Below are 12,863 nucleotides of genomic sequence, written 5' to 3' on the forward strand. Positions count from 1 at the left end.
CCTTTTCTTTCTCAGGCAAACACAGCCCAAGACTGTGAGGATGAGCAAGACTGAGCTGGCCACAGAAACCAGAACTTTCCGCTTTAGGACTGACAGACAAGGGAACACAAAACAAAGGGAGGGACCCAAAATCATGCAACTCATTATAAATGACCAGCATTATGACCTGTAATGGCTGAACTACATTGGCTGCATTAGCTGCATGTACTGGCTTCGACTGCTTATCCTTAAGCTCAAAATACCATGACGCACTGTGGAGTACTGACTGAGTCTATTGCAAACAAGATAGCGTGATTTCCTGTCACACACTGTGCTCACCACGAGTGCTTGAAGGGTGGTGGAGGACGTGGTCTTGGGTGAGGCACATTTCATTAATAGCCTGACAAAAGGAGTGGAACTCACCAATGTTGTTTTCTCTGAATCCTTCGCTGATCTCTGTGAAAGAGGGTTGGCCTGTTCGGTTTCCTCTGCATTTATATTCACTGCTGTAAGAGTCGTTTCCAGCGGTGAGTGTGAGTCTGTCCCCGCTGGGGTCCAGTGGAAGATGCCGTCCGTCTCTGTACCACGTGTAGTTCCACTCAGCAGAGCTCCCCTCAACCTGACACCTCAGAGTCAGACTGTCTGACCTGAAGATCTCTGTCCATGCAGTCTCCAGAGTCAGCACAGCCTGAGGACGAGCTGAAACGCCACAATGATTAGGAAATGGTTGATTAGAGCATCGTGCACAACTATAAATTATAATACATCAAAACGCCATGCCCAACACATGATTAAAAATATCACTTATGTGGTGCATGAATGTTTGCACTTCGATGTAAGTGTATAATTCGTCCAGGTGCGTAGAACTGCTGAAATCCGTCCTGCTAGAGTGGATAAGTATCTGCGTTCATTTACTAATTACATACCGCGTTAGATTTTAAACTTTTCCCTGTGTGGAAACTGGTCTTTGTTTTCAGGTTGCGTTAGGTGTCTTTGGTTTTAGGTTGCGTTAGGTGTCTTGTTTTTAGGTTGTTTGATTCTTAGAATTGATAGATTGCGATTATTGCACTATCACAAACTGTTAACCTCTGTAATCAGTGCGTTATTCGACTCAGCTTTTCAGCTGCTAATTAGGTACATTCGGAGCGACGCTAGCGTCGCTCCCTCCTAGTTTATGACCCAGTTCCCCATTCCAGTCTGTGCTCTCCCCCTCAGAAGGCGCTTCCAGCGACGTGGCCCCCCTCGACAACGGAACCCCTCTAACCTCTGCTACCCCCCGCTGACCCCCTGTGAGAACTTCACGGTCACAGGGGGACTATGGAACTGCCAGTCTGCTACGCGCAAGGCAGACTTCATTTCCGCCTATGCCTCCCTCCAATCCCTGCAGTTCCTTGCCCTCACAGAGACCTGGATCACACCAGACAACTCTGCCACTCCTGCTGCCCTCTCATCCTCCTACTCCTTCTCCCACACCCCCCGGCGATCTGGCCGTGGTGGTGGTACTGGTCTACTGATCTCCCCACCTGGAAATTCTCTGTTCTCCCCCTCCCTGACCTGTCCATATCCACTTTTGAATTCCATCCTGTCTCTATCACCTACCCTGCTAACCTTTATATTATTGTTATTTATCGCCCCCCGGGGCCCCTGGGAAGCTTCCTGGATGAGCTAGACACCCTGCTCAGCTCCTTCCCTGAGGACGGCACCCCGCTGATCCTCCTTGGAGATTTTAACATCCACCTAGAAGCCTCCCAGTCTGCTGCCTTTCTACCACTACTTCACTCCTTTGACCTCTCCCTACAACACTCTCCTCCAACCCACAAGGCAGGCAACCTCCTAGACCTGATCTTCCTGAGGACCTGCTCCAGCTCCAATCTTACGGTTACCCCCCTGCATACATCTGACCATCATTTCATCTCCTTCTCCCTCCCCTCTCTCTCCACACCCTCCCTCCCCCCTCCCAACCCCACTGTCACTGTCCGCCGTAACCTCCGCTCCCTATCACCCTCTTCTCTTGCTCACAGAGTGACTGCTTCCCTCCCCACTCTTCAATCATTTTCCAAGCTCCCCACTAACTCTGCATCCTCCACCCTGACGTCATCTCTCTCCTCAGCACTCGACTCCCTATGCCCCTTCATCCCGAGGCCAGCACGTTCATCCCCTCCCAGTCCATGGATGTCTGACATCCTGCGCACCTCCAGGGCCACCCTCCGCGCTGCTGAGAGGAAGTGGGCCAAATCCAGGGACCCATCTGACCTCTCAGCCTATCAGTCTCTCCTGAAAGAGTTCTATTCTTCTGTCACTGCCGCTAAGGCAAAATTCTACCAAACCAAAATTCATAACTCCATTTCTAACCCTCGTCAACTTTTCTCTATTTTCTCTTCTCTCCTCAGCGTGCCACCTCCCCCACCCCAGTCTTCTTTCACTGCAGATGACTTTGCAGCATTCTTTGACGAAAATATTGCAGACATCCGCAGCTCCTTTGCCCCCTCTGCGTCCTCCGCCCCCTCTGCGTCCTCCGCCCCCTGTTTCTCCACATTTTCTCTCCTCTCAGACACTGAAGTCTCCCAGCTTCTGCTCACCCACCGCCCTACCACCTGCGCCCTTCGACCCTATCCCCTCATCTCTCCTTCAAACAATCACACCAGACATCCTCCCTTTAGTCGCCTCCCTCGTGAACTCATCCCTATCTTCTGGATGTTTCCCCTCATCCTTCAAGAAGGCCCACATCACCCCGCTGCTGAAGAAACCCACACTAGATCCTTCAGTCATTCAGAACTACCGCCCGGTATCTCTCCTCCCTTTCCTATCCAAAACACTCGAACGTGCTGCATCTAACCAGCTCTCTGCTTTCTTCTCTGAGAACAACCTGCTTGATCCCCACCAGTCTGGCTTCAGGCCTGGCCACTCGACTGAGACTGCACTCCTCTCGGTCAGTGAGTCACTCCATGCCGCACGAGCAGCCTCCCTCTCCTCTGTCCTGATTCTTCTAGACCTCTCCGCTGCATTTGACACTGTGGACCACTCTACCCTCCTGTCCTCCCTGGCAGCATCAGGGATCCGCGGCACAGTCCTTGACTGGATTGAGTCCTACCTCTCTGACCGCTCCTTCCAGGTTGCCTGGGCGGGTAAGGTATCACCACCCCGTCCCCTCACCACCGGAGTTCCCCAGGGCTCAGTCCTTGGTCCCCTTCTCTTCTCCATGTACACCAGATCCCTTGGCCCTGTAATATCTGCCCATGGCTTGTCCTATCATTCCTATGCTGACGACACGCAACTCTTTCTCTCCTTCTCTCCATCGGACACACAGGTCCCCGCCCGCATCTCCGCTTGCCTGAGGGACATACAGAGCTGGATGGACAATCACCACCTGAAGCTCAACCCGGGAAAGACGGAGCTAATCTTTATTCCTGCTCTATCCTCTCCCGTCCTCGACTTTTCCATTTCCTTAGGGGACACCGTAGTGACATCATCACCCTGCGCCAAGAATCTCGGAGTGATGATGAACAACAGGCTGTCCCTCTCCAACAACATTGCAGCAGTAACCCGGGCATGCAGATTTTTCCTATACAACATCCGCAGAATCCGCCCCTTTCTCACCACCTACTCAACCCAGCTCCTGGTCCAAGCAATGGTTCTATCCCGCCTGGACTACTGCAACTCTCTTCTGGCTGGACTACCGGCATCTGCCACCAGACCCCTGCAGCTCATCCAGAATGCTGCGGCTCGTCTGGTCTTCAACCTCCCCAGACACTCCCACGTAACTCCCCTGCTCACTACCCTCCACTGGCTGCCTGTTATAGCTCGCATCAAATTCAAAACATTGGTTCTAGCATACCAGGCAGTCAAGGGATCAGCCCCAGCATACCTTCACAAGATTTTCAAACCCTACATGCCAGCCAGATCCCTCCGTTCTGCTACCTCAGGACGCCTACCACCTCCCCCTCTTCGCACCTGCACTTCCAGAACACGTCTCCTGTCTGTTCTGGCCCCACGATGGTGGAATGACCTCCCTGTGGAGGTCAGAACAGCTGAGACTGTGAACAATTTCAAACGACGACTGAAGACTCACCTCTTCAGGCTGCACCTCTCCCCATCCCTCCCTTCCCCCCCTGTAAATGACTAAACTTAGGGGTGTAACTAGGCAGCTGTTTAATAGGTGACTTAGTTGATGCGCCAGTCTTAACGACTACTTGTATTTTTATTTATTTTTATTTTTCCATAGATTGCGTTGTTGCCGTTCTCGTTGTTAGTGTTAATCAGTTTAACCACCAGGGTCCAAGTTGAACTATGCGGTTGTTCCCTGTACTTGGACCGGTACTTCTCTCTAGGGGTTTCGTCATACTTGTTCCTGGTTATGGTTATACACTTTGTTGTACGTCGCTCTGGATAAGAGCGTCTGCCAAATGCCTGTAATGTAATGTAATGTAATGTCACTGTTTGCCCGGTGGCATTGTCATGTTTAAACAGGCAAGGGCCTTCCCCTAAAGTGTAGGGGAAGCACAGAATAGTCTAGAATGTGATTGTATTCTGTAGAATTAAAATTAGCCTTCACTAGAACTAAGGGGCCTAGCTCAAACAATGAAAAACATCCCCAGACCAAAGAGTGTCCAGATACTTTTGGTCATATACCGTATAGAACATTTCAGAATTATTTGCTTTATCATATACTAGACTGAGAAAAAGCAGTTAAATGTATTTCTTATGTTACCAGTTATGCTGAGCTGGAGAGAGTCACTGTACGGTGTGTAGAAAGCGGGTCTCCCTCTCCCTGCTCGGCACCAGTACTCTCCACCATGTGAAACTGCAGCAGAGTGGATGGTGTAACGGGACCCGTCAGTGCTGCTGGAGTCAGTGCTGGTCAGTGCTGTTCCCTGTGTTTTTTTGAACCAGAGATACTCCCAGCCAACAGGATCAGTGCCAACTCTGCAGCTCAGGATCACTATATCTCCTGTGAAGATCTCTCCACTGGGGTGGTCCAGAGTCAGCAGGGGTTTGGGGGCCTCCCCTACAAAACAGGTATAATTTCACCCGCAGGTAAAACACTAGAAAACCAGAGTAACATTAAGACACTTGCTATTATAAACAGGACTGCACAAACCATAACTCACCATATAATAAAGTTATTTGTTATGTAACAGATGATTGCTCACCCAGCATTCACCCAGACCATACAATACAATACAATACAATACAATAAGCTCTTATATAGCGCTCTTCATGCGTACATCCCAGGGTGCTTTACAAAAAAAATAAAATAAAATAACCACCCTAAGAAGTCAAAACTAAGACGAATAGGCACATGAGAATCATGGTACGTATAAATTAACATAAATATAGGTCTGTGTAGTTTTCACAGCACAACAATATTACTCACCATCTACAGTCAGGGTCACATCTTTGCTCATTTCAGTGTAAACATCTCTTCCTGGTATTCCTCCGCAGCAGGAGTATATTCCACTGTGTGACTGATCTAGAGCTGGGATTGAGTACTCATTTTCGCTTATGGAGAGCGCACTGTTCATAGAGGCTCCATCTCTGATCCACAGATAACTCCACTCAGTCTGATGGGTCTGATTCTCAATTGAGGGTCAGCAGTAAACTTTGTCCATGCAGGGTTCAGGGACAGCACAGCAGGCGGTGGAGCTGCCAGTACAGGACACAATCAAACCCAGCACAGGGACAAAGAACTTCACTTCCTCAGAATTTTTCTTTCTTTTTTTCAGCAGGAATTCAGGAATCTTCCTGGTACATGTATTAATAAATCAGTGAATATTTCTTAGGCAATATAAATTTTCATTTTCCATTGTAAAATTTAAATTGTGCAAAGTGCCCTGGTTAGTAGAATCCACTAAGTGTCAAAATATAAACACCATTAGTTATAATGAAGCTCCATCTGTCTCTGTGCCAATTTTACAGTCACAAGAGCTAATAAGGCATGCTAAAAACAGTGACGTAACAGGAAGAACTACATGTGCATATTCCAGATTATTAAGAAAGATATGGACAACAAAGCAATTTATTTTTGCCCTTAACTTACAAATGCATTGCTGCAAATGCTGGCTTTTAGTCACAATCAAAAATTGGTAAGTAAACTTTGATCATTTCGGACAGTGTAAAAGTGTGTTTATTAAAAAAAAAATAAAAAGGAAAGCCTTCATTTAATTGTTAGTCAAAATTAAGTTTGAGTGAAGACTGAATCTAGGGCAGTGAGTGCCTTCAACTGCAGTGTGCACAATTAGAATGTGGTTACACTTTAGGAGCATCAATGTGAACAGGCAGCCCAATGGAGAGAGCCTGACAAATTGACTTCCTTTTCACTCACTAATGTTCTTTCTGTTCTACTGTATACACACTACTCTTGCGCTACAGTTTTTAAAATTTATTTTCACATCTTTGAATTTAAGGTTCTGTTGGTCATCAAAAAAACAGAAATATGATTTTCTAAAGATACTTCTCTTTGAAGTGAAGTATCATTCTGCAAGTAAAATTCTAATATCTTGTCTTACATGTCACTGTCAGAGTATGTGGAGAGCTGATTATGTCGCGATTTTCAGTCTTTGCTTTACACCAATACTGAGCACTGTCAGTCTCAGTCACACGACTCAGGGTGTAAGTAGAGAACGCTTCTCCAGTATAGGAGGAGAGTGTGGTCTCTTTAGCTCCACTTAGCTTCTTCCAGGAATATTCCCATTGGGTGGATGGATCTGAATCCTCAACCTTACAGGTAAGACGCACAGTCTCCCCTGACATCACATTTGACCTCTGCGGATCAGCAGTCAGGACAACTTGAGCACTGGTCTCTAGAGAAGAAATATTATCCCAGTGAAAACAAAGGATGTGAAATGGCTTCCTAAAACAAGCATTCAGCATTACCACCACGCACAGACAGCCAATGTTTATGTATTGATTAGCTATTTCAGAAAATTTACTTGCAGCCTTAATTGCTGGTATTGATAAACAGAGCATGAATTCATGTTAGAGCAGTAAAGTTAGTTTCAAATTAGAATGGCACGTGTTATTTTAATAAAACAAAGCAAACTTCCTCATATTTGAGGAACACGAAGATCCAGCAGATGCTCAGTTTGTAGTGTCAGCACAATGTACAATTAATAAGCTAGAACCTTCTGTTTTGTTCAATATTCCCTTTGTTTCCCATAAAATGCACTTTATGGATAAAGTAGTATGAATAAGATGCACGTGAATAATAAAAATACTTGCCTGCCTCTTGTACAAAAAACATCAGGACAACCAGTCCAACTGGAGGGGAAAAAATTAAAATGAGGGTTTTTTTTTTTTTTTTACCAATGAAGCAAATCAGCAGCACAAATGTAGTGCACAGAAATACAAAAACAGGAGAGAAACAAAAGAAATGCCAAAAGCCTCCTTGTGTCCTTGATGTATAGAAGGGAACAGGTGTTAATATTTGTAAGTAGGAGTGAGAGCCAGTGTTCAGCGTAGTTATTTTGATGGTAAAGCCAGAAAAGCACTTTGAAAGTACAGGGACCCTATAAATCTACACTTAGGGAGATAGCATACCATCCACTCCAGTTTGCCATGTTATTTTATTAGTACTTCATAAACATGTAGCTAACAGGTTGTGTTCAAAAAAATAAGAAATAAATGCACTTTCTGGCTAAATTATATCAATTCCACAGAACAGGACGATGTTCTTATTCACACAATGATACCTACAGATACACGGTGACTCGTTCACACATAGAATACATCATTCACAATGTTATTCTGATTCTGAGTGTGATTCATTTTTGTTTTAATTCACTAATAAGAAAGACTAAATGAAAAACTCACCTGTTGCTGTAGAGAAATCATACATGTTGACCTTTCTCTCCCCTGCTCTTTCTCAAAGAGGTACAGCCCTGCAGCGCTGGCTGGTTTTGTTAGCGGATGTGTTTCATTCTTTTAATAGAGCCGTGGTCAGACACTGGTGTGGTTAAAGTCACCTCTCATGAACCACGTAAAAAAAAAAAAACACTTCTAAAGAACTCACAGACACAAACCTGCACATTCCCACATTTAAAGTGAATACCTTTCTGGAATTTTTATATTTATTCATGCATTTATTTATGTTGTGGTTGTGAACATGCAGCAATGTGACTACACAATGAGAGGAGAAAGTAATGAAGACCATGATCTACACACGAGATGATCGTGCAGTTAGAGACAGGAAATGAGATACAAGGGAGAATACAGAGCAGTATAACCCCTTCTGCATCACACCTTTTTATATCACAAGTCTGAAAATGACATGCCCACAATAAAATGGCTACTGTCCTTGAGCCCTTTTGACTACAGGCATAATCCTGGCTCTGCTGAAATGTAACCCTTGGGAGCTTGTTTTCAAAGAGACAGAATAGCTGTAAATAAACAATACATCTGAGAGAATAGTATGAGCTCAAGCACAATGTAAGTGGAAGAGGGGGGGAGGATACACAATGAAAAAAAACAATGGAGCCACAGCCACAACACTGGGCAAATCCTGGTTAAAATTTAAAAACCAAGAAAAAATGAACATTCTGCATTGTTTGTTCTAATCTATATTTTGCCAGATTTCCAAAAAGGCCATTTGAAGATGCAAATGCCACAGACATTTGGTAAACAAATGATATTATGGGTGTTCATAGGAGTAAAATACTATATATTGTATACTGTGTGTTAGTTGAAGACGTTTGCGGAAATTCTCACTTTTCCTGCGCCTACCACTCTCCACCACCTCCCCTTGCTCTCCCCTTGCTACATCTGGCAGCAGCAGGTCTGGAAGACTGTAGAAAATATCTACATAAGTTATCTAGTTTACTAATCCATTAACTGAAGTCCATTGATAAGTTTTTTTTTTATTTAAACCAAATATCCCACCCCCATCAACATGTCAAACACGTCCCACAATTTCACACCACATTTATTATTCGAAATCAGGCCAACTCCTTATTTATAAGAGAACTGAATATCACATTACAGGTGTTTAGCAGATGCTCTTACCCAGAGCGACTTACAATATTATACATAGCATTTACATTGCATCCATTTATACAGCTCGATATATACTGAAGCAATGCAGGTTAAGTAGGCTACCTTGCTCAAGGGTACAAAGGCACTGTTCTACCTGAGAATTATGACATCCATATAAGACATATATTGTGAGAATATATTTAGTGAATAACAGGCTAATATATACACTCCTGGGCAAAAAAATGGGCCAAGCCCAAAATGGCAAAATATGAAGCTTTTAATGATCTTAACAACAAATCATTAGTCAGAAAATTAGCAAGAATTAAACAAATGCACTCGTGAGACCTCCGGTGCCACCATTTGCTCGTTTACTTTTGCTGCAGTGAACTGTTTGGGGAAAAGCTAGAAACAGGGAAATTCACTTGTACAGCAGACAAATTAACATAATGACAAATAAAAGAGTCATGTTTTGAATTTGGTTGCATATCATTTTCATGCCATGATGTCCTGATGTCTGTGACCTATCAACATCATCAGAGTCTGGATATCTTATTTTCAGGTTGTCCTACAAGCATAGGCGGTTTTACCATAGGTCATAGGTAAGCAATTGCTTGGGGCCTCGTCCGCCTCGTCCGTTTTGCCCTCCCTACTACCACAACTTCTGTCTCTGCTGGTTGCGGTGAACCAGCTACAGCGTGGGAGGAAAGTGTCAGAGGCAACACCCACAGAGACCAGCAGCCCACCACAAACCAGACACCCGCTAGGATCTGAACTTTTACCCCTAGAGAATAGTGGATGTTCAAATGCTTTATCAAAACGCATGTACTATACTTTCGTCTTGAAAAGAATTAAAGATTGTATACTAATAATCTTTTTCTTGCCATATCGTCTTTTTCTAACTGACTAAAGGTCATTTGAAGGTCTTCGGTTAGAATTCTCATTTGGGTCAGTTTTGTGGCTTTGTTAACTGAAAAGAGCTGCCTCCAAATAGTTTTTGTTCACTAGCTATGATTGCGTTAAGCAAAATGGAGAAGGGTCTCACATTGGTCTTTGCCTGGGGCCTCCAAATCACTAAAACCGCCCCTGCCTAAAAGCAACACAAAAACTCTTTGCATTTGAATGGATCTCTATGGGAATTGGGGGGTGGGACTAGATTCAGCTGTAAATTATGCTGATACAGTATGGAACACATTTGTTGGCTAAATGGCTTTAAGTCCTCAAGGGTCCAAGGTATCAAATGAGCCTCAAACCATCGTGCTGCTGCCAGATATGCAGTAGATACTACAAGCATTGTTTCTCCTGATTAATTTTCCTGTTGAACTCAATGGAAAAAACATTCATGAGTGCTGATAACTGTACTTACATCCCTCTCCATTGTATGAGGCCCCTGCAGGGAGTTATGCGAGGTATGGACCACCTGTATATCCTTCAAAATACCAGGACAATACACCATTTGTTTGCAAATGTATGAAGTATACAATAAGCTGTAAAACAGCCTTCAATGGAGCTTAAACAGGTATTGACAAGAGTGCCTACATCATCTTGGTCCAGGCTTTGGCCAGAGTCTAAGACTTCTTCTGCATCCTAAAAGAGACCAAAATAACATTTATTGGAGATTTGATCATCTGGATGTTTACACCTACAATATACTGCTAAAATGGTGCCTGTCACAGATTTGCAAGGTGGTAAAAAAAAATATTCTTACATGACATCCATCTTGCTGCTCTCCGACCTGCTCTGCCAGACTTTCCTTGAAAAAGCACGGAGGAAATGTTACTATAACATAGTTCAGTTATATTCATCAGTGTTCCAGTGCAGCAATAGTAATCACCAAGTCCAGATGAACAGGTCAACCCAACACAGTGACAATTAGCTGAGCTGTTTCGGCCACTTCAGTAATTATATGATATTATGCGTGTTAACTTTACATTTTTATACTATTATCAATTTGTTACCTTGCGTTTATTTTTATTTTTTTATTTTTAAAACAACAAAAATGTTTCGTTTATTTGAATAAATTCAAACACGTATCAAAAGACTTGCATGTGAAGAAATTGTCAAGGATAGCACGAAAAAGTCCTGGACTTATTTCCATCGTGGTCCTTGATGTTCCATCAGCCATAGCAAGATAATATCAGGCTTCAAAAGAACAACGCAACATACAAAGATTCTTACCACAGTCTAAAATACATAATCATACTACAACTGCTATTTACATCGCATACAAATTTACGCCCATTTTAATGCACAGTGCTATATAAACAAAATGAGCCTAATACAAATAGTAAGCCAGCCACTTATATGGGGATATTTTCCAACAGCTTATCTTTGATCATTGTTTTGAAGGTGAAGGGGTTACTGTTTATTTTAATTGAAAGTGGCAATTTATTCCACTCCAAGGCTCCAGAGTACAAAAAAGAGACCCTGCCCATCTTAGACTTGAACCTACTAAGGCTCAGGTTAGCAATACTTGCTCTAGTGTTATAGCCATGTGCTTCCCCCACCTTCATAGAATAATTAGTAAAATACTTTGGAGCCCTACCATATATGACCGTATGGACCATATTGAGCTGCAGCAGACCTGCTCTTGCTTCAACTGGCAGCCACTGTAATTGCTGAAACTGAGTCCTGCCCACATGACTCCTCTAATCCAGGCCCAACACCACTCTTATCAAATAATTTTGAGACACTTGAAGTTTCTGTTTTAATGCTCTAGACAAGCCCCCAAGCCAAGAGCAGATAGCATAGTTCAAGTGACACTGGACAAGACTAGATGCCAACACCTTAAGACAATGCCTGTCTAATAGGTTTGCCTTCCTAGCCAAGTATCTGGCTCTCGCATTAACCTTGCCTAACACCTTCAAGGCCATGCTCTCTCCTCCCAGGTTCCCATCCAATATGCAGCCCAGGTAATTCACTAATGTCCTTGTAGTGATAGGCTTTCCTCCAAGTTCTAACAGTAATGTTGAAACTTTGCTCAACCTTACTTTAGAACCAAATAAAATGCATTGTCTTACCTTTTTTATAAAACCAGTAAGATACAAAAGACAAAAGATTGATAACGTGTGTGATATAAGGGGCAATCGTTTCAGCTGAATCTCTTAAAAGCCTAGCAGAAATATTAACAAGGCCAGTAGCCTTGGTTCTGTTTAACTCACCTAATATTCTTGCAACCTTCTCATTAGTTACCCTAGTGAAGGAGAACGAATTGGCCTTAACTCCTAAATTTGCATAATATCTCTGCCTGTATGCTTTACAGTACTCCCCTGAACTAGGGGGCAACTTTGAAACAAGGTTTATCCATGACAGATGATTAGGCTGTATCTCCTATTTAAATCTTGGATTACTTGGAGAGAAAAAAACATTTGAAATATTTGTGAGCTGTGAATGTGGCCATGCCTCTTTAATAGCAAGTACTTGTTCAGCCCATAGCTTCTCAATCATACAATTTCTAATTCTATGTTCTCAACAAATGCCGGTGTCAGGGGTAACCGCCGCTCTGACCTATGATTGGTGGACGACTGTATGTTGAATGTACATCTCCGCGCTAATTGGGGATTTCTGCACTGTGAAATTGCCCGGCATTTCAGAATTCAAGACAGACTGTCGATTATCAAGCTGAGGAAATCACCAAAAGGTAAGTGTAATCAGTGAAGTGTAGCCTAATTTATGAATCATGCAAAACAAAGTGTAGCTTATCCCGTTTTCTTTAACCAAATAACGTTAGCGTTAACGTTAATGATTTGTAACCTGATGTTCCTAAACGAATCCTGTCAGTTGATGTGCATCATTTGAATGTAACATTATCTTTCTAAAGCCTATGTTGAGTAGACAGATGATGAGGTTATTATTAAAAAACGGACACTTACATCTGTGTAGGCCAGTGCATTGCAGTTTTACTGTTAACAGTGAGTTAA

At 43.4% G+C, this 12,863-nt stretch overlaps 1 protein-coding gene across 1 annotated transcript in view; it reads right to left on the bottom strand.

Annotated features, from left to right (window-relative positions):
- The window catches only part of LOC135238360 (hemicentin-2-like), a 118,149-nt gene that overhangs the window by 26,594 nt on the left and 78,692 nt on the right, over positions 1–12,863 (bottom strand). The window contains exons 27-28 of the mRNA XM_064306149.1: positions 5,354–5,549; positions 4,688–4,984 (exon numbers count right to left, since the gene is read on the bottom strand). Of these exons, the coding sequence (XP_064162219.1) occupies positions 4,688–4,984; positions 5,354–5,549 (493 nt within the window). The remainder of the gene's footprint in view (positions 1–4,687; positions 4,985–5,353; positions 5,550–12,863) is intronic.

This window comes from Anguilla rostrata, chromosome 13 (assembly GCF_018555375.3).
Source record: "Anguilla rostrata isolate EN2019 chromosome 13, ASM1855537v3, whole genome shotgun sequence".
Lineage (NCBI taxonomy): Eukaryota > Metazoa > Chordata > Actinopteri > Anguilliformes > Anguillidae > Anguilla > Anguilla rostrata.